The following is a 26,706-nucleotide window of genomic DNA, read 5'->3' as shown; positions in this document are numbered from 1 at the left end:
CAGGCTCAGCGGCCATGGCTCACGGGCCCAGCCGCTCCGCGGCATGTGGGACCTTCCCGGACCGGGGCACGAACCCGTGTCCCCTGCATCGGCAGGCGGACTCTCAACCACTGCGTCACCAGGGAAGCCCCCCTTTTTTCTTTTAACAGTCATTTGACAGATGCTTACTGAGCACCTGCTATTTAGTGGGTATTATTCTAGGTGCTTAGGGTACATCCATGAACAAAGCAAACAGATGCTGGCCCTGTAGGAGCTGACGCTCTAATGAGGGCTGGGCAGCTTGATCAGGTTTGGAGTGGGCACAGATGTGTAGGGCTTTGTCGGCCATTTTAAGGCTCTGGACTTGTAGTCAGAGTGAAATGGGTTACATTGTAGGGTTTTTTAATTACTCTGGTGTTTATTGAGAGGAGATTGTTAGGAGGGCAAGTATGAAAGCTGACAGGTTCCAGTGAGGAGCTTTTGTGGTCATGCAGGTGGGAGATAGAGGCTCAGGCCAGGGTGGAAGTGGTGGAGGTAGCAGAAAGTGGTTGGATTCTGGAGAAAGTAAAGCCAGCAGTATTTCCTGAAAGATTAAATATGGAGCGTGAGAAAGGAAACAGACAAGGTGAGTTTTAAAGAGAGAAGACAGTGACCCGAGGCGTGAATATGATACATCAGTATGGAAAGTTGTCCCCCGTGGGGCTAAGTTATTAAACAGGGGTTTAATTAGTAGTACTTGCTCCTTCAGAAGATGAAAAAGTATCACAAGGACTAGCACATACCCTGTCTTCAAAGTTGAGGGTGTTCATTCTGTATATTTATCATTTAAACTAATTGGCTGTATCCTATCCAAATTTGATATTTTAACATGTTAGAGCAGAGTCAGCAGCTATGGCCCCTGAGCCAAATCCAGTCCTCCACCTGATTTTTGTAAATAAAGTTTTATTGAAACACAGCTATGGGACTTCCCTGGCAGTCCAGTGGACTCCGTGCTTCCACCCTCAGGGGTCACAGGTTTGATCCCTGGTCAAGAAACTAAGATCCCACATGCCGCATGTCGTGGCCAAAATGTTTAAAAAAAAGAAAGAAAGAAACAGCCAGCCCCATTTGTTTATATGCCATCTAATGCTGCTGTCTGAGCTACCACCGCAGGGTTGAGTAGTTGCAGCAGAGACCATGTGGTCCACAAAGCTTAAGATACGATCTGGCCATGTACGGAAAAAGTTGGCCAGCTCTATTCTAGAAACACTCACTTCTGTGAAACACTCTGATTCTTCTTTGATATTTGCTCCCTTTTGACATTTGCTCCCTTTTCATTTCTTAGCCTGCTGACACTTTGGTCCAGATTCTGGAAATACAATTATATCTGTATCTGTGTGTGTGTTTAGCTCCAACTTCCATTTATATATAGTCCCCCTGTTCTCACTGAGGACACATGAGAAATCTTATACATTTTCCAAATGTATTCTTTAATGTCCTTGTATTCCTTTACATTCTTCTGTTTCACACTGTACCTGTTTTCAGCATGTCTGTGTCCTGTTTTGACACATAGACCTAAGGGCAGATAGATGTATGTGTATGAGTGTATGACTTCACATTTAGTATAATCTCATGTATCTGAGGAGTTTGTCATAAACATTAGTAATAAATATATACACACACTTTGAGAAATTTCTTTTTTTTTTTTTTTTTTTGCTGTACGTGGGCCTCTCACTGTTGTGGCCTCTCCCGTTGCGGAGCACAGGCTCCGGACGCACAGGCTCAGCAGCCATGGCTCACGGGCCAAGCCGCTCCGCAGCATGTGGGATCCTCCCGGACCGGGGCATGAACCCATGTCCCCTGCATCGGCAGGCGAACTTTCAACCACTGCACCACCAGGGAAGCCCTGGAAAATTTCTTTTAATAGACAATTTCATAGCTTAGATGTTTGCTTTTTAATAATGTGTTTTATGAGATTGTTTTTACATGTCAGCTAATTGCTTAATACTTAACAGAATTGATTATAATTAAAGTATAAAAGTTTTATTATATCGTTTTCTTGGCTGGCATTTAGTTACTTGTATATTCAATTAAAACCGATGAATTTAAAATTAGAGTGACTATGGTCTGAACTATAGAACAATTTAGGAGAAATGACAACTTGGCTCTTTTCCACATAGAGTAGATTCATCACAGTCAACTTGAGAACATACACATTACTCCAAAAAGCAACATTGTGTATCTTTTAGCTATAATTCCCCACACTCCCCACTCTCCCCAACTCAAGGCAACCACTAATCTACTTCTGTCTCTCTGGATTTACCTCTTCTGGACATTTCATATAAACGGAATCCTACAAAAGGTAGTCTTTTGCGTCTGGTTTCTTTGACTTAGCATAATGTTTTCAAGGTTCATCCATGTCTTCCATAAACAACCTCTCCTGGCCATGTGTTGTGTTTTTATTGACACTCTAAGGTTAAAACCTGAAACTATGACGTTTTAATTTACTATTGAACAGCCGGTGAGCTTTTCAAGCCCGGGGGATTGTAAAAATATAGAATTGTGTGGCTGAATTCAACTACATAAACAACAAGCATAAAGACTTTAAAAAAAAAAAAGTTAATCCATGTCATAGCATGAATCAGTACTTCATTCCTTTTTATGGCCAAATAATCTTCCATTGTGTAGATATAGCACATTTGGTTTATCCATTCATTTGATGACAAACATTTGGATTGTTTCTACTGTTTGGCTATTGTGAATAATCTTGCTATAAACCTTCATGTACAAGTTTCTGTACAGACATGTTTTCATTTCTCTTGGGTCTATGGAGTAAAATTATTGGGTCGTATGTTAACTCGCTGTTTAACTTTTTGAGAAACTACCAGTTAATTCACTGTTTTGTTGCTGGTGATGAACTGGGAGGTACTTAGTGATATTCCCTGGGCAATATTGAAACTTCAGATCAAGTATGGCTCATCTTCCTGAACTGTCAGATTACTTTGTTTTAGGGGAAAAGCTAAGTAATCTAACTGGCAAGTGATTTTAAATATTTTATTAAAACTACTGTAAGTGCATTATATGTAGTAGAATTGCTAAATTTACTTAATATTTTAGATAAAACAAAAACTTCAGAGGTCTCTGAGGATGGATGTGCTCCAAGACCTCTTGGAGTTCTAATTTCACTCACTTCTGCTCATAAATATGGAAAAGACGGAGAAACATTGGAAATAAATTTTTAAATAATCTTAAATGCACTTGTGGTTCCTTAACAAGAACATGAAATAAAGTGATGAAAATATCAATTTGCCTCAGCAGGTAGATGCTCTGTATACATTTGTCACTTGAAGGATTCGACAATTAACCACTTTGGTTTCTCAGCAGCTACATTCTAATTATTGATTTGGAAATTATTCTAAACAGGAATTTGGAAATTGAACCCTCTGTTGCTTTTCTCCCCAGGTGCAGTACAGAAGGTTTCTAAAAAATTAGAAATGCACGTTTATAGCAAGAGGTTGGAGATCATGCTCCAGTAAGTGTTGCATACGTTACCGCTCAACAGGGTGCCGGGGGTGGGGTCAGACAAGATCACTTAACTGGTCTGGGTGCCTCTGTTTCTATCAGTGAAGCAGTTTGAACCACTTCCTTCTAGCTACACACTCTAGCCAGTTCTGAGAGCATGTGACCTGCTTGGTCAGCCACTTCCCTGTGAAATACGTTTCACTTAATATAGAGCCTCAGGATGCTTTCCCGTGGCTGGAGTAGCTGAATAAAGCACTGTTATCAAGGACACGTGCTAAAATCTTAACCTAGTGTTACTATACCTTTAAGAATTATTATACGTACTTACTTCCCCTTAAATGTGAATTCCACGTTAAGAATGTTTTTTTAGACTCTTCCCAGTAAATCTGTAAACTATGAATTACCTTTAAACTCATTTTTCTTACATGCCAAATATTAGGTCTTTCCCCTTTCCTCCAGTACTTGTTAAGCCTGATTTCAGAATGTTTTTTTCCAAATAAAATAATCATATAAAACTGTTTCTTGGGACTTCCCTGGTGGCACAGTGGTTAAGAATACGCCTGCCAATGCAGGGGACATGGGTTCGAGCCCTGGTCCGGGAAGATTCCCCTTGCCGAGGAGCAACTAAGCCCATGTGCCACAACTATTGAAGCCCAGGCGCCTAGAGCCTGTGCTCTTCAACAAGAGAAGCCACCGCAATGAGAAGCCCGCGCACCGCAATGAAGAGTAGCCCCTGCTCGCCGCAACTAGAGAAAGCCCGCACGCAGCAACGAAGACCCAACGCAGCCAAAAACAAATGATAAATATTTATTTTTTTAAAAAACTTTCTTAGTGGACAACTACAACTTAAGCTTATGTATTGTACCCCAAAAAGGAAACATAAAAAGATTGAATTTAGTTTTATAATTTCAGCATCTAGCACAGTGCCTTGAACATATAGCAGATCTCTCAAATACTTGTTGAATAAATGCTTCCATTTTTAAATTTTTTATTTTTTATTTATTTTTGGCTGCATCGGGTCTTTGTTGCTGCATGCGAGCTTTTCTCTAGTTGCAGCAAGTAGGGGCTACTCTTCGTTGCAGCATGCAGGCTTCTCTTTGCGGTGGCTTCTCTTGTTGTGGAGCACGGGCTCTAGGCGCATATGCCTCAGTAGTTGTGGCGTGCGGGCTCTAGAGCAGAGGCTCAGTAGTTGTGGCTCGTGGGCTCTAGAGCACAGGCTCAATAATTGTGGTGCACGGGCTTAGTTGCTCCGTGGCATGTGGGATCTTCCCAGACCAGGGTTTGAACCCGTGTCCCCTGCATTGGCAGAAGGATTCTTTTTTTTTTTTTGGCAGGCGGATTCTTAATCACTGCACCACCAGGGAAGTCCCAGTGCTTCTGTTTTGAAATTGCAAATTACTTAACTAGACGTTTTGAGGTGCTCTGCATGTTTGGAGATTTTTATGTTAACACTTCTATTCCTTCCTTTCCTCAAAATTCCACACTGATAATCTTTTAAAGCAGCCATTTAGTGGCTTTTAAAAAATGAATGCTAGGCTTTAAATGGTGACTTTGCCTACAGAAGCCGTCACACATCTTCAGAAGTGTTCTTGGTGTTGTCATTTTGATTTTAAAAAGCATCCCTGTCATACAAACTAAAAAGCAGGCACCGGTGCAGGAGCGCTGATTTCCATTGCTGGTAAAAAGGCAGCGGGTTCTGTGTTGGTTGGTTTCCAACCCTGTGGCTATAGCAGTCCCAGGTCTGGGTGAAAAGGGCTCCTTACCAAAATTAATATAGGTTAAGATAATGTATATAAAGTGCCTAGTGCAATGCCTGCTGAATGGAGCATTCTTAATGAACGATAGCTGTGTATTTCACCTGTATTATAAAATGAACAAAGTATGTGAAAATAAATAATTAAGAAGTATATCTCAGGGGTAGATACAGTCAGTATTCTACTTCAGAGCTAGGGCCTATCTTCAATATTATTTCTCCCCAAATATATAAAATTGTACTTTATATATTTGTAAAGCATTTTCCACTAATACTGCATCTTTGTTTATCTTAAGGGACATATTTGGAGAAGACTGTGTTAGTGTAAAAGATGGTTCTATCCTTAGCGTCACAGTGGACGGAAAAACTGCTAACATAAACTTGGAGACACGGGTATGTAGCTGTTCATTCCTACATTTCAAGACACTTGGGAGATAAAGTGAAAGCAAAAATAATCTATTTTGCAGTTTACTTTTGCATTTTGGCGTTTTCTTCCAGTTTTTTTCCTACTTTTTTTTAATAGGTTGTGTTTACGCTATCATATGTCAGGTTTTACACCTTTTATTTCTCTGTCATAAGCGTTTTTCCACTTGCTACATAGTACACATTTCCCTTGTCTTTATTACTCCACTGTTTTCCGTTTTCATAATGGAAAGCCTTAATCCACCTCAGCATTTCTCTACTTCGGCATCCAGTTCATTCCAGACTTTCAGAGAAGCTGCTCTTCTGTTTGCAGCAAGATCCAAGTGGCTTTTCCAAACAATAGAACTTGAGAGCGTGAGGCCCACGCCCACCGCACCAGCAGACCTTTTATAATTATTGCACAAGCATAAATGAATAAGTATCATCTTCCTTGCGGGGTTGTTTTTGAAGATTACAGCAGTTCATCTACTAAACAAGTAGCATGTTTGGGGTTTCTTCTGTATATTCTTTTGAGAAAACACTAGGTTTATTTTACCTCGATAGAAAAATAAGCTAAGAACATAAACAAGTAATTCACTAGAGAAGACATAGAGAGAGCCAGTAAACATATGAAACAAATGTTCAGATCAGATCCACTAATAATGAAAGGAGATACAAATTGAAAGTATGAAATATCACTGTTTTGAGCTTATACTGGCACAGATTAAACAGTGATATGACCCAGAGATGGTGAAAGAAGAGGGAAACAGTTATTTTCCAGCGCCACATAGGACAGGGAGAAGGTTGTACGTCAGGTGGTGTGTTCTTTCTGCAGGGCGGTTTGGTGATCTGCATCAAAAGCCTTCAAAAAGTAAATACCTTTATCCACAATTCCACTTGCAGGATTTAACAAAGCAAATAATTAGGCAAGTGAGCAAAGATATATATATACAAGGATGTCTATTTTAGTATTGATTAGCAAAACTGCAAGAGACCTAAATTTCCAAGAGTAGGATCTAATAAAATAACTGAATAAAGAATGTGTATGATGTACCCTTATACATGGAATACTATCTATACAGCCCCTAGAAACGATTTATTCAGGTGCAGAGTTGTCCACCTATACATTATTGAGTGGGGAGGAGTTACAAGATAGTCAATGTGCTGAATTATCCCATTTTTGTTTTGAAGAAATACACATGTATAGCCAGAAGTCTAGAAGGTTATGCACTGAAATGTTAACAGTGATTTATCATTAGGTCATAGAATTAAGGGTATTTTTTTTTCTTTCCTAAATTTTTACATGAGGGATATTTACTGTGTGATAAAAATTGTTTTAAACAGCGTAGTGTTTTGTAGTTGAGGAGTAACTGAAAGATGATTAGTGAATCTAAACCAAACTTAATACCAAATGTTGATTAGATGACCACATCCATTGCTTGCTAAGTAATTTGTGTTGCACAGACTAGATTCCTTGGAGTATTATTTACTAGATCCAAACATGGGCTTTGAAGTAAAGATAGTTCACTTGACTTTCCCTTTATTCTTTTTTTTTTCCAAAGTTAATCTCTAACAAAGTCATCGTGCTCTCGGGAATGTCTCTGCATCCAGGTGCAGACCCACAGGTGTGCAGTGATTCTGGCTCTTAATAATCAAGGCCCCCCACCCCTATGGGAAACGATTGTTCTTAAAGAGCATTAGTTTATCTTCCATATAATAATTCTAGACACTTCCATTGAAAGGCATGTCTGTGCTCTCGTTTTCAGACTGTAGAATGTGAAGAAGGAAGTGAAGATGATGAGTCCCTCCGAGAAATGGTGGAACTGGCAGCCCAGAGACTATATGAGGCCCTCACGCCAGTTCACTAATAACCTTATGTCTCTGTAGATGTTAAACTTTTTTGTAATGCTTGACTCTACTTCTGTTACTTAAAATAAAATACATTAATTTCTCTAGGGTAGCCTGTTTACTTTTGATGGCAAATGGCCTTTATTGCAGCACCTATTTGAATACTGCTAAATTACCAACTCATTGTCCATTATTCTAGCACTGCTAAATTAACTGCCGTTACTCATTCTGCTTCTGGGGTTGTATGCAGCTCCCACTGAAGAAACCTTTAAGATCTGCTCATAGCAGCTGAAACAAGATGTATTATTGTCCGTTTTCAGGAAGGAAATGAGTGATGGTTTGAATTTTCGTATCCATTTTCTGAATTTGAATTAATAATTACATATTATCACTTAAAGTTTTAAGCCCTTTTTCTATTTCTTCCCTCCCATTATTCTTGACAAATTCCTTAATTTATATGTCTGTAAAATTGGGACTTTTGAGATTCAATATTTTCTTTGTATGTATACATTCAATTCAGAGATATTCAAAATATAATTTTTATGACTCAGGTTCAAGGGTTCGTGATGTGTGTTGAATCATTTACTGTATAACTTAATCATTAATCCATTTTCTTCCAAGTACGAGCAGTTCAGACTTGCAAGTAACTGGACACAGGATTGTCGGGTGCCGGGTGCTGGGGGAGCAGGTCAACTGCCCAGGGCGGCTTTGGCCTCTACTTCAGTGAAGGGTCTGGCTGCTCCCTCAGCAGAGGGGGTGGGAACAAGCACGGGAAGGGGCAGCTAAAGAGCTGTTACCCTCAATGTCAAGCTAAAGCCATCGGTCAGCCACAGTCACTAATTTGCACTGACATTGCTTAGTCCTTCCCTGTGCTTTGGTGACACACTTCAGTGCCTGAATCTGAATTTTTACTTGAAACCAAATACATTTATTTCTATAAGATAGCCTACTTTGTCTTTGGCCCAAACCAAAGGCCTAAGGGACACCTTTTGTAAGTGTCATATAAGAGTGTGTTATGATAGATGTTAAAACATTTTTAAGTTACAAAAAAACCTACCCACTTGTGATATCTTTACCACGCAGGTTATACACAGCAAAAGTGGCAAGCCCTTTCTGCTAGCCCCTCTCCCTGAGGTAGCTGATTTCAGTTAAGGATTCTAAATTGCTCTTGAATCTGTCCTCCTCTCATCGCCACTGTGGCTCGGAGTCCAAGTCATCTTTTCCCCTCTGGTTCCTGCCCCAGCCTCCCTCCCTCCTCTCCCTATAGCTGATTCCTAAAGTAACAGATCTGCTGAAAGCCTCCCTGCTGAAAATCCTTCAGGGCTTCTTTACTGTGATTAATTAGGATGAAATCCAAACACCTTAACTTGGCCTAACAGGGGTTCTCTACCCTGGCTGCATATTGGAATCACCTGGGGAGCATTAAAAATGTACTGATGCCCACCATCTACCATCAGAAGTGTTGTTAGTTGGTCTAGAGTGGTGGTCCTTTATCAGCACATTCTTAAAGCTCCCAGTTGATTCTAGCTGAAGCCAGGGAAATCCAGCCTGAAGACGGGGTCCCGCTCTGTATCGCCCTACCTGCCTCTCCAGCTCCAGCCACTCTCCCCAACACCCTACGTCCCAGCCACGGAAACGGCAGCTATTCTAACACACACTGCTCCCCTTCTGGTTTTCACCTTAAGCTCAGTTGTTTCAGGACACCCTTCTGGCTCGATTTTATCACAGCTGTCACACTCCATTAAGTGCTTGAGCAAACCTGCGCCAGGCTCTTCTGTCTTCTCTCTAAGCACCCCCCCCCCACCTTGGGTCCTGTCCTTGGTCCCTTCAGCCCAGTTGTAGCAAGAATCTCGCCGAGTCGGTTTAGCAAAAATCCCTCCCTCTTGGTCTGATCCCCCTGGGTAGCTGCTCAAATTCCGCATCCTGATGTCACCCTGCCCTGCCTTCAGGAGGAACTCTGTCAGGGCAATTTAGCAAAGATTTACCCCGCCTCTTAGTACTTTTACATTCACCTGACCCCTCACCCTGCTCCTTGGCTATAAATCCCTTTTCTTTCTTGTATTTAGGGTTTAGCCTAATCTCCCCTACTGCCAAAGCCCACCATCGTTGTGCTTCCTGGATAGTCGGCCTTACTGTCTTTAGCACATGTCGTCAGTTTCTCTTTGAGGTCAAAACGCTGGACAAATGCTTGCCTAATTTTACTTAACAAGAGAGGGCTGCGTGATGAACGAGCCCCTTGGAAGTGCTTGCGACTCGCTCAAACTGAACCCACCTTCGCGGGGTGGGTGATGCTGGATCTGGTGGCAGCGCCAAATCGCTCTCCTTTCGGGGTTGGTTTCCGCCTGGGGGACTGACAGGCGACAATGGCCAGAGGGCAGGTAGGCTCCCCGAGGGCAGGGTAGCCACGCGCGCCCTGCATCTAACGACTCGGATAAGTGAACAAAAAGCGAATGCATGCAGGGGGCCAAGCTTTTGTAAACGGACAAAAATGAGCTTTCCAAGAAGCAACAGCTATCGCACGTCTTAAAAGTGACCGGTTGGTCGCCGAAGGAGCCCTGCTACTGGAGCCCCTACGGAGCGACCCGGGAAAGAGAGCCAGCGGGCGAAGACAGCCAACGAGCGAAGGCGTCGGACTCCGCAGGCGCCTCCGCCCCCCAGCCCCCCGGGAGCCCCTCCTCCCGGCCGCTCGCCCCGCCCGGATATCCGGCCTTGCCCCGCCCCCGGCTATTCGCCTCGCCCGGATATCCGGCGTGGCCCCACCTCCCGGCTACCGGTATAATGGCGCTGTGCGAGGCTGTTGTGTGCGGAAGCTCTCTGCTCTGGCCTCGGGTGTTGCTCTTCGGCGACTCCACCACCCAGGTACCGCCGCTCGGCGCCGTCCATTCCGCGGAACCCGGCTCGGCCCCCACGTGGCCCGGTCTCTTGGGCGTTCTCGCCGCGCCCTCGGGGGGGCGGCACTCTGGCCGAGAGCCGCGGGCCAGGCTTCTTCGGTGATTCCTGGCTCTCCCCTCCGCGCGGGAGGGGCCCATTCCTCCCGACTGTTATGAAGTTGTCGGGGCCGCCTCCCTGCACCCCGCTTCCCCCAGCAGATGCTGCCCCAAGGCCTGGACGCTCACAGAGCGTCGTGTCCCCGCCGCCTCCAGGGCCCCTTCGTGACACCCTGGCATTGGTTCATTTCTCGGTGTTGGTAACTTCAGGGAGGATGACATCTTCAGGAGGGCAGCGCGGCTTCGCAGTCCTGGACACACGTTCCGTTTAGTCTTAGGGGGCCTGTTTGACGGATGAGACGAAGTGCAGGGAAGTTCAGGGACTTGTCCACGCCACGCGCTGGGAGTGCCAGGGCCTGGGCTGGCCGCTGTTTCCTTTCTGTGTCATTTTTCATAGGGATTTTGGGAAGACCTGGCACGTTGTGTTCATCGTAGTGTCTTCCTGGTCAGTGGCTGTTGTGCTTTTCCCTGAAAGGTACTTTGAATTTGCTCACAGCGGGAAACAGTGCTTTGCCACGCGGAGCTTCCTGGGGCGTCACCTTGCACAGATCACGGCGGCGCCTGAAGCACTTCCTGCAGTTTCGTACCTCCCATTCCATGCGGAAAACACTCAACCCCCGTGCTTCCTCTGATGGAACATCTCGCCGCTCTCTTGAATGAGATGCCGCCAAGTGATACCGACCAGGGTTCTTGGCCTCCGCAATCAGTAGAAATGGATAAGAGGCCAGTCCAGAAATTCAGGCAGGGCTTGACTGGGGCTCCTGCAGGTGCAGGAGGGGAGCGAAAACAATAACAGTTTCCCTTGCTCCCGCCCCCAAAAAGGGGCCCGAGCGGCGGGAGGCGAGCTCGTTCCTTACGTGGGGTGAGGGTAGGGGTGTGTCCAGGGGGTCGGGCGGAGGGGCGGCTGAGGTGTTTTGCCCACCCCCTGGCGGTGTTGAGCGCAGGGGGCACGCGCAGGACCCTGCTTTGGCTCTCTGCTCTTCAGAAGTGGCAGTTGGTTTTTGGCCTTTTTTGTGTCTTGTCCATAATTTGCCCCAGCTGCGCAGGAACGCAGTTATTTTTAGTCCCTTAGCGTTTCTTTGTATTCTGTTGCTGAAGGAGGAGACGTAGGTCCAGGGGCAAGCTTTGCAGCCGAGGACCCCAGGTCCCAGATCACCTTTTCAGCCAAGATTATTTCAACTCTCATTCAAGGAAAAATAGATGTTCTTACTTCAGGGAGGGGGAGCACGTTTTAAAAATTACCTTCCCATGGTGTTTTTCATTTTGTTTTATTCTTCTCACATTCAGACATGACTTCCTAAACCAGTTTTCTGTGTGTATGCTAACAATTGGTAACATTATTTTTAGGCATCTAGGGCAGTAAGGACTCTCCAAGTTCCGTGGGAATGTATATCAAAAAATATTCACCCTGAGTTCTGTAATTAATTTCTTTATTCTTTCAACTATGAAGAGGTAGTGTAGTGTGGATTTCACTTCCTAACTGAACATACAGTTGATTTCATCTCTTGTACCTAGATTTAAGTAACTTTTCTAGATAACACTGAGTCTAATAGAGGTCTCAATAAAATGCAGGTGATTGGCTCAAATCCAATTGACAGGGAAGAAAACTACCTCTTGCTTCCAGAGTGCTGCTGAGGTGTAGCTCTAGTAATCCCTAAAACGACCGCGGAGCAAAGCAAATGGTGAAGGCCGAGAAGTCAGGGAGTACAAAGAGAAAACAAGAGGGGAGTCGCTGAGCAATATGGCCTAATTACATTGATGAAGCGTAATGGGCTTTTCTTTCTGCAGTTTTCTTTCCAGCAGGGTGGGTGGGGAGCGTCACTGGCGGACAAGCTGGTCAGGTGAGGATAGTTTCTAGATTCCTACTTGAGTGTTTATTGATGGAGAAGAGAGTGAATGATGCAGTTTGAAACAGTACGTTCCTCCTTTTTTTGTCTTTGCAGGCCTTTCCTAGTTAGTGTGTATGAGGGGTTGGGGGAGAGAAGGGCAGCGCTCAGGTTCAGTTAAACTTCGCCACCTCATGAAACCAAACCCTAAAAGTTGTAAAATATATTAGGGGCTTGGATCCGAAAATACAGCTATTCACTATCTAAACAAGACAAGGTCTGTTTCAGTTATGGTGGGTACGATTTAAATAATTAGCAAGGAGTTCAATTGAAAGAATACAAAATATATTCTAAAACCAAAGTTGGATTTATTTTTGGATAGAGATTTTTCCCCCCAGATTCTCTTTATAAAAGATATCAGATATATAAAATAAATAATAAAATATATCAGATATATAAAAAATATTTAAAATATATCAGATTAATAAAAATAGTGATGATTTTGGTATTCCATTTGCCAAACAGAAATCATTAAAAGGGAAACAGTGTTCCAGTTCAGGTGCCAGAGACTTTAAAATACTTCATGTTTATTGTCTCATTTAATCTCTACAACTGCCCAGTAATACAGTGATTTATCATCCTCCTATCCATCTTATAGCTGAGAAGAATAAGGTGGGGAGAGGTAGATAACAAAGTCACACAACTAAGAAGTGTCAGGTGGCCTGGCCCCAGCGCCCAGGATCCTCCAGCTCTGGGGATGCCAAGGGCCCTGCTCTCCTGTCGGAGGGTGAGTCAGCTGCTGTGCTCTGCTTAGTCAAGTGCGTGGCCCGTGACAAGTGCTGCATAAGTACTGGCTCCTTATTTTTTAAAAATTCAGTACCTGTTTAATTAGTCCATTAACCTTTTCTCATCAAATAGAAGATATGGAAAAGCTAAATAATTATTCAAATGGTCTGAAAAACTGCAGGCATTGCAAATGTTTCTCCAGTACATAATAATGTTAGTACTAAAATCTTGTCAGAATTGTTTACAGGTGTGACTGCTAGAAGACCGTTTAATTAGCAAGAAGTTATTTTGCAGAATTGAGAGTAATTATAGGAAAAGAAGCTGCAGACAGTGTGTGGTCTGTTAGGCTTTATCTGTGTCACTCTTAAAAGCATCTTGTGACAGCAGGCACAAAACCGAGCGGCCACCCGGAGGCCTCAGCTGGGTGAGTCCCGCCTCCCCTCTCCTGGGCTCACTGCCCTCGGCCAAGCCCGAGAGAGCCCGTTGTGAACCAGAGTGGCACCGCGACCCGGGAGCTAGAACCCAGGCAGAGCGGGCTCCTCCTGTGGGCGGGCGGGCGCGCCCACCTTCCACCAGGCAGGCCCACGGGAGAAAGCAGGAGGCCGTGTCGGGAGGGGTGCGCGGCAGAGGGACCGCAGCTCCAGCCCAGCCCCCCCTTTGTGTGCCGGCAGCGCCGCCCTTTGTCCCACACCGACAGCTGCCCGAAGGAACGCGGTCTTTAGCCCCGTTGACGCTGGGGGTGAATCTTTTGCAGAGACTGTCTGCTTCAGCCACGTGCAAGGCCCAGAACTGACTTGATTCAGTGTTTTAATTTCACCTAACTTCCAAGTTCGAAGGTTATTAAGAGTCACCTTACTGTGACTGCCCTTCTGTACTAACTACGTGGATAGCAATAAATTTAAAATATGTAATTGTGTCCCATAGTGACGTCCTTAAGTTTTAGCTTTAAATAAGATCTTTGTATACTCAGTACAAAAAGCATTTTAACCATTCTTAAATCCACTTAAATGCTTTTAATTTATTGATATATTTTCATCAATCTTTTTTTAGCCTTATCCAAGTATTTAACCAAAAATACTTGGTTTGAAAGGTTAGAAAAAACTCAACCTTTTTCAGTTTTTAAAAGCTTCTGTTTGCTTTTAAAGATATGGTCTTGCCTGTTGTCATTTATAAAAACCTAATTTACATTTTTTCTGGAAGGCAATCAATCTTACAGAGCCTGGATGTTTTGGAAGGAATCTTTTAGTTAATTCCTATCCTTTTCCCAACTTCATCTGAACTTAAATACCTGTTATTAGCCAGGAATTCATGTAAAAACCTTTCTTAATTTTCCAGTTTCTTCCAGCCTTTTGAATAACTTGGGCACTATTGATTATGTTATTCAATCCAGAGAAATTCAGATATTCTTCCCCTTTCAGAAGGGAACTTTAACAGTTTCAACCATGGGCCTCACTAGCAGTTTTTTTGGTTCACAGCCTCATAATAATATATATATATATATTTTTTAAAATTTATAATGGCTGGCATTTATTGAGCTCCTTGTACGTATCTGGCCACTACATTACTTTTAATCTTCACATATCCTAGCAGATTGGGTATTAGTGTTCATCTCTCACAGCTGGGAAGACTGAGGCCCGGAAAAATTAAGTAAGTTGTCAAGGCCTCCTTGCCAGTCGAGGGCAGCGAGATCCAGGCACTGGCTGCTCTGCGTCACTGCCACAGCATACAGGCCTCAGGGAGGGAGCTGTTCTGCCTCTTGCTTTTTTTTTTTTTTTTTTTTTTTTTTTGTGGTACGCGGGCCTCTCACTGTTGTGGCCTCTCCCGTTGTGGAGCACAGGCTCCGGACACGCAGGCTCAGTGGCCATGGCTCACGGGCCCAGCCGCTCCGCCTGCCTCTTGCTTTTTAAAGTGCTGCCGTGCGTGACTGAACTACTGGATGGATGTAAGACAGACTTGTCAAAATTCTAGAGTGTTCCATTTTAAAGTATTCTAAGTGGAGGCTTTAAAATGGCTAGTCAGCATTTTGTAATCGTTACACACTAAAAACACAAGAACCACACTTAGAAATAAACGTGGCTGAAATTTTGTTGCCCCGAAGGCTTATAAATGCTGAGAAGCGTCAAACAGGAGTCCCCCCTGCAGTTCTCTGGCCTCCGGTGCTTGGCCTTCGGCCTGCAGTTATTTCTTGGTGCCCTGGCTTCTCTGCTTAGTTGCTTATATGTAGGAATTTGAACCGTACACCAAAATTAACCACATCGGTTTGCTAACCATCAATTGAAGTTGGAGATTCATTGGGAAAAAAATTTTTTTTAGTGGACAACTTGAAACATCTACAAACCTACCCGAAGTCACAGCTACTCAGTGTTGGAGCTGGGATTCTAACGCAGGCAGCCAGCTCAGTTTCCATGGTTGGTTTTTTCAGTATACCATACAGTACTGTGAATCAAATCATACATTTTTAAGAAGGAATAAAATGCCCGTTAAACTGGTTTAAACTGAAACACAACTAATACATATTTACTAAAACTACTGAATCAAAACCACCGGGTAATAATGAGAACCGTGTGTCAGTGTAGTTTGGCACCTGTAACAAATGCACCCACTGGTGGGTGGTGTAGGTCTTCAGGGAGTGGGGCTGGGGGTTAGGGGAAGTCTGTACCTTCTGCTCAGTCTTTCCGTAAACCTAAACCTCCCCTTAAAAAACGGTCTGTAAAATAAGTCTCAGGAATTCCGTGTACGCTTATCCCATTAGAGTTCCAGCTTATTAGTGCCTTTCTACCTTTAATACCTGCCTGCTGTAAACTCCATTTCAAAAGTACCCCACTGACCATGCATGAAATCAGCTAGTCTGCATAGCCCCTCTGTTCATTATTATTCATAACCTCTCTCGTCAAGGAATGGGATGGACTTGCTACATCTTGGAACCATGAAGGCGACGAACATGCCTCAACTCTGCTGCTGCTCTGATCTTACCAAAGTGACACCTGGGCAAGCAGCAGGGCCATGGCACAGAGCGGGCACTGTGAGCCCAAGCACACCCTCCCACACGGAAGGTTGCCTACAGGCGACCAGAAATAGTTCTTTGCTCACAATTATTCTTTTTTATTATTATTATTTTAAATTTTATTTTTTAATTTATTTTTTTGGCTGCATTGGGTCTTCATTGTGCGCAGGCTTTCTCTAGTTGCGGCGAGCAGGGCCTGCTGTTCATTGTGGTGCGCGGGCTTCTCACTGCGGTGGCTTCTCGTTGCGGAGCACGGGCTCTAGGTGCGTGGGCTTCAGTAGTTGTGGCACGTGGGCTCAGTAGTTGTGGCACGTGGGCTCAGTAGTTGTGGCTCTCGGGCCCTAGGGCACAGGCTTAGTAGTTGCGGCGCACGGGCTTAGTTGTTCCGCGGCATGTGGGATCTTCCCGGGCCAGGGCTCGAACTCGTGTCTCCTGCATCGGCAGGCGGATTCTTAACCACTGTGCCACCAGGGAAGTCCCTACAATTCATCTTTAAAACTTTTTCATTTCAGAAAATGCGATGTTCTGAATCGTGGATTTTCGGGTTACAATACCAGATGGGTGAAGATTATCCTCGCGAGGCTAACCGGAAGGGGAGCAGTTTGGACAGCCCAGCAGCAGGTACAGTTTTCTTCGGTGCCAGTGACAGTGCGCTAAAAGGTAAAGGCATTCTTGTTTTCCTAGTTCATTTTTAATTGTTTTTTTCGTTAGGGCAAACTTAAATTTATATACTTTCTTCATCTGTTTACCTATCTCCCAGTAGGTAAAGTTTTGCCAAATTTATAATGAGTTCCCTGAGTTTACTTCCTTGTATTTCTTCTGGCTTTCTTTAATGTCAGTGAATTTTATTCCCGACTTATTTTCTACATGCCTGGGTCATTGGCAGACCTAAAATTTCAAGCACTTGACTGTTTTTTAGAGTCCAGTAGTGCTGTGCTCAATTTCTAATGTTTCTTTCTCTTTAGTTGATGTAGTTGGCAGCAGAGAGGTCAAACTGGACACCTTGCTGTGTGACTCACACTGATGGAGAAAGGGTAGCTCAGGGCAGCAGCGCTGTGACCCAGCACAGGCTTGACTCCTGGGCGATGGGAAGCAGGTCTGAACAGGAGACATGTCTCCATATTTTTGGAAGAACTGCTGCTGTGACTAGAGGCACAGGCCTTTCTTCCTTTCCTACTCGTGAAAGGAGAGCCCTCTGCTCAGCATAAAGGAGAAGAGTAGTCAGCTTCCAGAGGCTTCTCCCATGCCCCACCCCCGGCAGCGAAGGTCTGCTATTAACAGGCACACGGTCGGGCCTCTCCGGTGAGGCTGGAGAGAAGGGAAGGAAGGGACAGCTGCTGACTGTGATGCAAGGAAGTCTTGCCGCCTGTGAGAGCATAGACTACAGGTGTTAGTGGAGACTGTAAGCTCGCTCCAAAAAAAACCCAGAAGTTTTCAAACAGGTGAATTTCTATCAAATATAGGACAAGGAGAAATACTTTCTAAGTATAAAAACTTAGAGGAAATTGCAGTGGAGGAAACTGCAAAGGAAAAAATAGATTTGTGAAATAAATTAGCTGTGTCAAAAAAACTATTAAAAAAAGAAAATGACACATTAAGGAAAATGTTTGCAAAAGCATGAGAGACAAAAGGTTAATGTCTTTAATGTAGAAATCAATTAAGAAAAATATTAACTCCAGTTTAAAAAATAGGCAAAGGCAGAAACAGGTAATCGAAACAGGAGAAATTTAGTAGCCAGTACATGTTTGAAAATGTGTAAAACTTCTGTTATCCACAAAATGAAAACTGAAACAAGGAGTTTTGGTTTTTTGACTCTCAAATCCATGGTTTTAAGCAGTAATACTTACAGCTGACAAGTGTGGAAAACAGGCACTCTTACAGTACTGGTGGGAAAACTTGAAACCTTTCTGGAAAGCTTCCCTAGAGACTTCCCTCATCTAGAAACCCAGCCTAAGGAAACACCTAGTATGTAATGCAGCCAGGTATATGTGTAAAGACTTCTATGCACAGGTATTTATAATAGCAAAACATTAGAATGCTGCACAGTAAGGAAACAGAAGCATCCAATGTGGTCACCCGACACCTAAACACCATGGTTTTGAGGACTTTTTGTAGGAACAGAGATGCTCATAATGTTATGTGAAAAAAAGCACAATATGGTCGTTTATCTTCAGTGTGATCCCTCTTTTTTCTAAGTCTCCATATCTGCATGGAAAAGACTGGGAAGAAGATGGCCAAGTGCCAGCAGTGGTTTTCTGGGTGGCAGGACCATGAGTGCTGTTACTTTTCTCCTAGATTATACCTACGTGTGGTTTGCAAATGGCCTGCAGGGAGCTGTGTGTGAGCCTGTCTAGAAGGAATCCTTTGCAGTGACGTTAGCTGTTGCTTAGTTTATTTATTGAGGGCTTCCTTCCCAGCAGGCACCTTGCTCTAAGTGCCTTACACACTTTGCTGATGTAATTTTCACAGCTACCCTATGAGGTAGACCCTATTGTCATCCTCATTTTACCAGCGAGGAAACGGAGGTACAGAAAGGCTGATCATTTGTCCAAGCGCACGTGGCTAGCCAGTGACAAAGCCGGGCTAGAACCTGGGCAGGCTCACTGCCCAGCGCAGGTCTTACTTCTTAACAAATTCAGCCTAATTGACTAATAGCCACATGACCAGTAAAGGAGGAAAGACGAGCGCTTACAAGGCCCCGAGCCAGAGCCTTTGGAGTCTGTTTTATGTAGGACTCTGTACTTGAACTCTTCCCCCTTCTCTTTCTGCGCTTGGCACTAAACAGTTCCCCAGCGACGTCACGAGTTATGCCCATTTGTGAATGTGCATTAACCTTAATTGTCATCACTTACAGCAAATGTGCATTTGGGCTGAAGTGTCCGCGTTCCTCCCAAACAGGTGAGAACCCCAAGCAGCGCATCCCCCTGGAGGAGTACGCGGCAAACCTGACGAGCACGGTGCAGCACCTGCAGTCCGTGGGTGTGCCCGAGAGCAGGCTTATCCGCATCACGCCACCACGGCTCTGTGAGGCCGCACGGGGACAGGAGCGGGTGAGCTCCTGAGCTCAGGTGAGTGCGGGCCCGGATGCCAGGCCCGGGGAGGAGCAGGTGGGACCTGGTCTCCAGCCTGGGGCCTCGGCTTCTTGGGGGCCTGTGAATTCCCGTCTGTCTGCTTTAGTCGACAGAAGTTAAAGCAGAGCTCCCAGCATGTCGTAGCGTGACACAGAAAAGGATTCTGGCCGTGCGTGAGTCAGGCCCCGGGCCTGGTATCTGCCCGACTCCGGGGTGCACAGGAGGCCACCGCCGTGGCGCTGAGGGTCGGGCTGGCTGCGCTTTGACACTGACATCCGCACTCGGGGTGTCTCCTGACTTCTGAACGGCAGGGGGAGGTTGCTTTGCCCATTTCCACCTGCACATGGCCCCTTCTCCGCTGCCACCAGTTGCCGCTGCCAACTGGTGGTTGAGTGATCGGAGGCTGCTCCGGGGCTCACCAGCGCCAGGGTTCTGGCTCCTGTTCTGTCCCCACCAACTATGCATCTTGGCACTTTTATGTGCTATACCAGGACCTGGCCAGGTGCGCCGGATACAGAGATGACTAGAACCCAGTAACTGCTGTTGGGCTAGCAGGGGAGCTAGGCCAGCTGTCATCATATATTTGAAGGGCGCCGTCACATAAAGAGGACAGAAGGCCCTGCTTGTTAGCTCCAGAGGGCAAAGGGAAGACCCCCATGGGCACCATCAAGGGCGATTTTAGGTCAAAATGATCACTTGTGAGGTGGAAAGTCGCTACAGGAAGCATTCAGGCTGAGCCTGGACGGGCAGAGGAGTGCGGCCAGAGCTCAGTGCTTCTCACGTTGCAGGTCACAACCCATGCGCAGATCGCGAAACCAAGTGAGTTGTGACATTTTTTTAATGGACTATAATAGAATAAAAAAATCTGTATCTAGAATGCGGTGGGCACCTCTCATGAGACTGTTGCACTCTTGTAGACGTGTGTGTAATGAGTCCTGCTGTATCACTCTAGTTTTAGCCAGGTTTATGACTTTGGACCACGTGTGGTTCTCCCGTGGTCCCAGATTAGCAGATCAGTGTCATCTGGGAACTTGGCAGAAGTGCAGATTCTTGGACTCATCCCAGACCTGTGGAAGCAGAAGTCTAGGGGAGCGCCCAGTGCATCCCCCGGTGATCCTGCTGTACCTGAGTGTGAGAGTCCCCACACTGCGGGGGCGGTGGGCAAACGACGCCCCATCGCCTACAACAAGTACAGTTTCACTGGCCAGGCCCATGGTTTACATGTTGTCCGTGGCTACTTTGGAGCTGTGACGGCAGGGCTGAATAGTTGCCCGTAAACCCTGACTCCTGTCCAGCCCATGGCAGAGAAAGGTTGCTGACCCCCAGGCTGGCCTGAGTGACCTCTGTGCTCCCTTCCAGCTCTCGCCTTCTCTGGTCCAAAGTCTACAAGTGACTTTTCCACTACGTGGCTGTGGCTTCTCATTACACATAACAATTCAGGGCCTGAGCCCAGCGGTCCTCCCCACCATACCCCGTAGCGGTCACCTGCCCAACTCCGTTCGCCTCTGGCCTGCACTCTAGCCAAGCCGCTCAGCTACCCCGGCCTTTTCTGCCTCTGTGTCTATTCGGTGTCCTCTAGATGCCCTCCATGGCCCCTCATCCCCATCGTCCTTGGTCCTGTGCTGGGGAGGGCAGCACACTAGTGACCCGTGAGGCCCGTCCTGTGTCCCCCAAGCCCCGTGGCTGGCCCACTTTGGGTCTGTAAGCACACGCCTGTTCACTTGAACTGAGAAACCCTCCAGGTAGTAGAACTTGCACAAAGACCAGCACTTGGGTTTATCAGTTGCATAAAATCCAGCAGTTGGATTTTCTCTTCTCCATAGGGTGCAAATTAAATCGCCTCAACTCGGTCGTTGGTGAATATGCCAGGGCCTGTTTACAAGTAGCCCAGGACTGTGGGATTGATGCACTTGACCTGTGGACCCTGATGCAGAAGGACAGTCAGGTATAGTGGCATGCTCGGTCCTGTCGGGTGAGTAGGGTCACACAGAAGTGACCAGGCTGTGCACTGTCCTCCTGGAGCAGCTCTGAGTGGGTGAGACAGTTGTCCTTTTCACCAAATGGAATGAAAACGTTGGCTGGAGTGGAGGAGCTGCAGGGCCGCCTGCACACCCAGCACCGTGCTTGGCCTGGTGCTGTACCGGCACCATGCTCTGGGACCCCCTTTAATAGGAGTTGGCATGTAGTGAAATGAATGAGCAATAAATGGTTCATATTTAAGAATATCTAGGCCAAGTTTTATAATATGGAGAGGGGGAAAGTTAAAAGAGGCAAAACAATGCATTTAAGTAGAATATGGTATTAACTAAAATTCATAGTTGAGGTATGGAGTTCTAATTGGTTTATAGCCAGAAAGCCCAGTTACAAATATAAAAGGTAAAAAGCCAGTCCCCGTGCAGAATGACACAGCCACCCCGGAAGACAGCACGACAGCCTCCTGTACAGTTAAATAAATGCGTGCTTACGTGGGACCCAGCAGTCCCACTGCAGACGAGAAGGCCATGTTTGTGTTCCTCTGCACCCTGAGTGGACTTGACCCACCTTGTGCGTTCCCAGGTCGGGAGCAGGCTTGGCCACGTGACTGCTGAGCCAGCACCCAGAGCTGTGTTTTTGTCTGCGTTACGCTTCCACCTGAGATGGTTTGGAAAAGTAATGCTGCTAGAGAAAAGGAAACTGCAGACTGCTGGGCTAGTGGCTCTTTGAAGTCCTTTTAGACTTACCTAACGTATTAAGAGTCCAGAGCTGGGAAGGTCTTCCTCAGCGATCAGCTGACCAAACAAACACAGCAGAGATGAGAAAACTAAGGCCCGGGAGGAGTGCGGCTAATCGGAATCCCTGGTCTGCAAGTCATGAACCAGTTCCAAGTTCTAATGGGGATGGGCGGAGCTCCCGCATAGGGAAAGGATTCTTCCCCAAAGGAGAAGGGGCTCCAGGGGTGGGGCGTCTGGACTCTGGACAGTACAAAGTCTTTTCATCTAATACTGTGCCTGTCAATTTAATTCCTAGACTGAGAAGAGTCAAAAACAATTTGACACACTGGGCCCTGAGCTCTTGTAACAAATTTTTCACTTTGTTGGCTACATCAACGTGCTGTACTCACGCATTGATCCTCTTCTTCCGTCTGCTGACTTGGAAAGACACTTCGGCTCAGGCGCTCATTAATGGTGTGAGGTTCTGTGACGCTCCATGTGTCATATGCAGACACTGTCCCTCCACAAAGGGTGTGGGAGCATTTGATGAGCTAATGCAGCACCAGAGGCTGCTGTTCAGGCCGGGGACTCGCCGCCTGGGGCCACAGCTGGGAGACCAGCCACCCCTTTAACTGTGTTCTCTTCCCCTTACAGGACTTTTCTTCTTCCTGTTTGTCAGACGGACTACATTTATCACCAAAAGGAAATGAGTTTTTGTTCTCCTATCTTTGGCCTTCGATAGAGAAGAAAGTCTCTTCACTGCTTTTGTTGCTCCCTTACTGGCGAGACATAGCAGAAGCAAAACCAGAACTAAGTCTTCTGGGAGACGGGGCCCACTAGTCACCGAAAACCAAGTCCAGCTGTTAATCTACAGAACAGGAAGTCGCCAGTGCACAAAGACCCCAAGATAAGTGGTCAGAGAAGTTTAAACCTTTGCTCATGACCCTGCAATAAAAATCACAGACATCTGCCACCAAGATTAATAAAAGCATTGGAAGTTTTCAGGACAGCTTTGTAGGTGCGTCGTGGTTTGATAATAAATATTTATTGATGGATGCAGGTGTCATCAGATCAGTGCCACAGCTACAAAATATACCCTGAGCAGCTTATTAATTTTATAAATGGAAAAAAGGTAAAGACAGTGTTGGTTTTTTAAAAAGTCACAATTTTATAAAAAATGGTTTCTTACATTCAGCTGGGAACCATTTCACTCTCATACATACACCCACACACCCCACTCACCCCCCACTCACCTTATATCAGATTGCAAAAGTGTTAACTATAAGAATATTATGACTAGTTAAAAGACAGCAAATACCACAAGGTACAAGTTCAAGTATTAGTGTAACAGGTATCTGCGTAACAAACATCCTTAGAAAAAAAGATACGATTTGTCACAGGTTTGGCTGATTGCTCTCAAAGCTTACAAGTTATCTCAGTTAAAATGTGTTCGCTGGTGAGCACATTTCAATACTTAGCAGGGGAAAGAAGCTTTTAAAAGGAAATCAGAATTCAACCTGATGGTTTCTATCCTTCACACAGTAGATGCAGACCATACTGAAGCACTAGATGAAGAAGTAACGGGTAAGTACCAATCAGTTGTGTGGGGAAGAAAGCCCCAGGCCAGCACGTCGCACCCAAACCATCTCCTGTGCATCCTTGGCCACTAGTGTTTGAGAAGAGGCGACCATAACTTTCTTATTCTGAAGTAGTTCAGGCTTTCTGAATGGCGAATGTTTTAAGAGGATGGTGACAGTATTGATACATGAAGATACTTCAGAAACACACAAAAACTGCCCAGCTACCTAGGGTCCTAAAACAGTTGGCAGAATTCTGTAGATTCATTGAGCTACAATTTGTAACCCTCACTATAAGCTAGATTGTTTTAATTCTAGACATTAGAGATTCTTAACAATTTAGAATTAAGAAACCCTATCCCTAAATTTAGCAGTGTAATTCCCTTCTGCTGCTACAAGTTCTAGGTAATACCTAGAAACAGAACCCACATTTTGGAGACAATCTATACATTGGTTTTTTCTCCCTTTGTCTTCAAGGCAAAAGAAATAAATCTATTCTGTGTTCCAGTTATCCTCACAAGAAACCTGCTAAATGCCTCATTAAGTTTGCTGGATCATTACAGTGTTTAAAAAAAAACTGAGCATCTCCCTAATCAGTGCCGTTCCCAATATGAAAAGTTAATTTACAAAAATGTAAATACTCAAAACCTAATCCAGCTGTAGTTTCTGCTTTGGCGTCAGAGGTTGAAGGATATCTTAAAGATCAAAAAAAACTAAAACCTGAAAGCCTCAAAATAAGCGAGATTCACCTTACCTCTTCAGAAGGAAAAGGGCCTGACCACACAAGTATTACATATGCAAAGGAAGTCCAAACACATGACCGGCATCTGCTGTGAAGTCACTTCCTTTTTTTCTCCCAAATCTTCACAAAAACTGCAGTGATTTGAGGTCAAATCTATAAAAATATTCTGCACACGGACGTCAGAGCGCTCGGGACGCGGTCCTGAACTAGCACTCGGTTTCCTTGCTGTTAATGCGGTTCTGACGCTGCAGCTTAAAGGACGAGGCCTTTTCGCTTCTGGTGACCGGATGGTCCGTGAGGTCCTCGAACGACTTGGCGGCTGCGCTGCTATTTGGGAAGGGGTCCTTCTCGAAGCCATCCTCGTCGGCGTGCGAATCCGTGCTGGGGTCCTCCTGGATGGTGTCCATCCGCTGGTGGTCCAGCTTTGGGGCCACAGGCACCAAAGGTGCGGGGGGCACCGCAGGGGCAGGCTGCGGGGGCTGCAGGCGGCCCGGGGTCGGGGGCGCGGGAAAGGGCTTGATGATGCGAACTGACGCGGAATCCATGCTGCTCAGCATCTCGACGTTCTGGAAAGACACGGAGTAGGTGCACCCCAGGTCCCACAGTCCCAGCCTCACCCGGCAGATGGCCGCGCCCATCGGCACCCTGATCCCCACGCTGGGGAAGGCACCCCAAGAAGCGACTCGAGCGGTTAGTGTTCAAGTCCTGACACGCCGCCGTTTGAAGACCCAAAGGAGACTCACGAGAAACAACGCTGTCAGGATCCCAAGACAGGAAAAGCTCTCTCAGTGTTAAACTAAGCCCGTGCTGAACAGCTGACCACTCAGGGCTGACCATCCAAGCGACTAGCAAACGTTCACCGTCACTGTCATGAGAACTGACCTTAGCATCCAACCTAGATCCCTCCTGCTACCCCAGGACCTTCCTGCCAGAGACGGCGCCGCTGGAAAGGCTGGTGGCTCTTGCTGGGGAGGCCAGTGAAGGTCTCTGCTTAGCAGACCTCAAAATACAACCGAGAACGACTCGTGAGAGATACTTACACTGGGGTGGAACAGAGACAGCGATTCAAACTGCTTGTCCAGTTTCTTATCCTAGAAAGAAGAGCAGAGCAGCGTCACTCCTGCGAACAGCTCCGTTCAGCGCCCCTTCCTCATGAGCCCCTCCTACCGTCCGGGGAAGAACGAACTCAGAGCTGGAGGTGTACAAAGTGGAAGCAGGTCGCGCAGAGGAGGAGGAACTTTGCAGCCACGCTTTAAGGGTTCTGCCCAAGTGTTTGCACGTCAAAGAAATGTGTTTTTTGGCGTTAAGTAAGGAAACAGGCAAGGTTTAAGCGCTGGTGTCTGAGGCCCCGCCCCGGGTAGGAACGAGGGTGGCTCCGCGCAGCCAGCGCTGGCCTCGCAGCGACCCAGCCCACCAGAGCCTCGTCACTCCTCCTGGCCGTGTCCACGGTCGCTGTGGCCCCAGCTCTTGGCGGCGCCAGGCCTCGAGTCCTGACACACACCCTGCAGAAGGCTGGACACGTGGTCCGCCCTCCGCCCTCGGTCCCTGCCCAGGGCCTGGCTTCCAGCCTGGCTGCCCTGAACGGCCGCTGAGGTCAGAGACAAGCCACTGCCCGCCCTCCCGTCGGCAGCCCTGCGCAGAAATTGAGCATCAGGCCTCTCGGTCCACAGTCGTAACTCGCCGTAAACCACGCAGGTCTGACTCTCGGGTAAAAGCGACCGTAATGGACGGCACCGTCGCCGATCTGTCAAAGCCTCCACCGCGTCCCCTTTAACACCGCTCCGCTTTCGCAGGGCTCCTCCTGGCGTCCGGCAGGCTCGCCGCCCAAGAGAAGAGCCGTTCAGTGAGAGCGCGCAGCCGAGGGAAGGCACGGGGCCGTGAAGACCCGAGAGCTCGCCGGGCCGGAGCATCCCACGGGCTCGCGGGAGGGCCCCGCGCAGGGGTTTCAGGGCACAGGCCTGGAAGGCTGGCTCTGACGTCCTCATCTACACAGCAGACGAATCCTCCTTTTCCCACAGAAGCAAGGAGAACGGATCTATAAGAAAATTTCTGGAGAAAGAAATTTTCGGGAAAACAGGACCAGGCCGCCCAGCGAAGCCTCTCGAGCCCCTGAAGCCCTCCCCGTGACAGCACAGGGATAAAATCGTGTTTCTGTGGACAGCAGGAGGGTCTGACTTAGGCGAGTCAAGCTGCCCGTAGGTCTTTCCTACCCACTCAGCACCTGTTTCAAAATCAAACTTCATAAAGTGCCTGGAGTTTCTCAAAGCCCTATTCAACTGTTAACTGTTCCTCATTTTGAACAATAAAGAAGACGGCTCCCTCTCCTCATGTGGAAGCATCTGAGCGAGCACCCCAGACAACGCTGCCAAGACTGCAGACCTGATGGGGCAGCATGTCTGGAATGCTGCTGTTTGGCATCTGCTCTGCCACAGCAAAGTCAGCCTGGGCGCGCTCGTTTAGAAGCTTCACTCCTCAGAGGTCCTGGACAAGCCCAGTTAACCAGCCTCCTGTGCTTAGAAGTATAAAACTCAGAAATTATA

General features: G+C 46.3%; 3 protein-coding genes across 8 annotated transcripts in view; 2 read left to right on the top strand and 1 right to left on the bottom strand.

Annotated features, from left to right (window-relative positions):
* The window catches only part of CPSF3 (cleavage and polyadenylation specific factor 3), a 43,431-nt gene extending 35,843 nt beyond the window's left edge, over window positions 1-7,588 (top strand). For all 4 annotated transcript variants that reach the window (XM_060169316.1, XM_060169318.1, XM_060169317.1 and 1 more), the window contains 3 exons: window positions 3,421-3,490; window positions 5,530-5,626; window positions 7,402-7,588. In XM_060169316.1, coding sequence (XP_060025299.1) covers window positions 3,421-3,490; window positions 5,530-5,626; window positions 7,402-7,503 — 269 coding nt within the window. In that variant the 3' untranslated portion in view covers window positions 7,504-7,588. The remainder of the gene's footprint in view (window positions 1-3,420; window positions 3,491-5,529; window positions 5,627-7,401) is intronic.
* Window positions 7,589-10,261: 2,673 nt separating this feature from the next.
* IAH1 (isoamyl acetate hydrolyzing esterase 1 (putative)) lies at window positions 10,262-22,856 on the top strand. The gene is given in 7 exon segments (XM_060169158.1): window positions 10,262-10,342; window positions 12,259-12,311; window positions 16,599-16,669; window positions 16,672-16,746; window positions 18,985-19,136; window positions 20,956-21,102; window positions 22,502-22,856. Coding segments are annotated over 7 exon segments (765 nt in total). The 3' UTR covers window positions 22,688-22,856.
* Window positions 22,857-22,873: 17 nt separating this feature from the next.
* The window catches only part of ADAM17 (ADAM metallopeptidase domain 17), a 52,136-nt gene continuing 48,303 nt past the window's right edge, over window positions 22,874-26,706 (bottom strand). For 2 of the 3 annotated variants that reach the window (XM_060169148.1, XM_060169150.1), the window contains 2 exons: window positions 25,207-25,257; window positions 22,874-24,732 (listed from right to left, as the gene is read on the bottom strand). In XM_060169148.1, the coding sequence (XP_060025131.1) occupies window positions 24,373-24,732; window positions 25,207-25,257 (411 nt within the window). In that variant the 3' untranslated portion in view covers window positions 22,874-24,372. The remainder of the gene's footprint in view (window positions 24,733-25,206; window positions 25,258-26,706) is intronic. The other variant, XM_060169149.1, reaches the window with a different exon arrangement.

The sequence above is a fragment of the Lagenorhynchus albirostris genome, chromosome 13 (assembly GCF_949774975.1).
Source record: "Lagenorhynchus albirostris chromosome 13, mLagAlb1.1, whole genome shotgun sequence".
Taxonomy (NCBI): Eukaryota; Metazoa; Chordata; class Mammalia; order Artiodactyla; family Delphinidae; genus Lagenorhynchus; species Lagenorhynchus albirostris.
The sequence above is the reverse complement of the archived record's forward strand: the minus strand, read 5'-3'. Positions and strand labels throughout refer to the sequence as shown.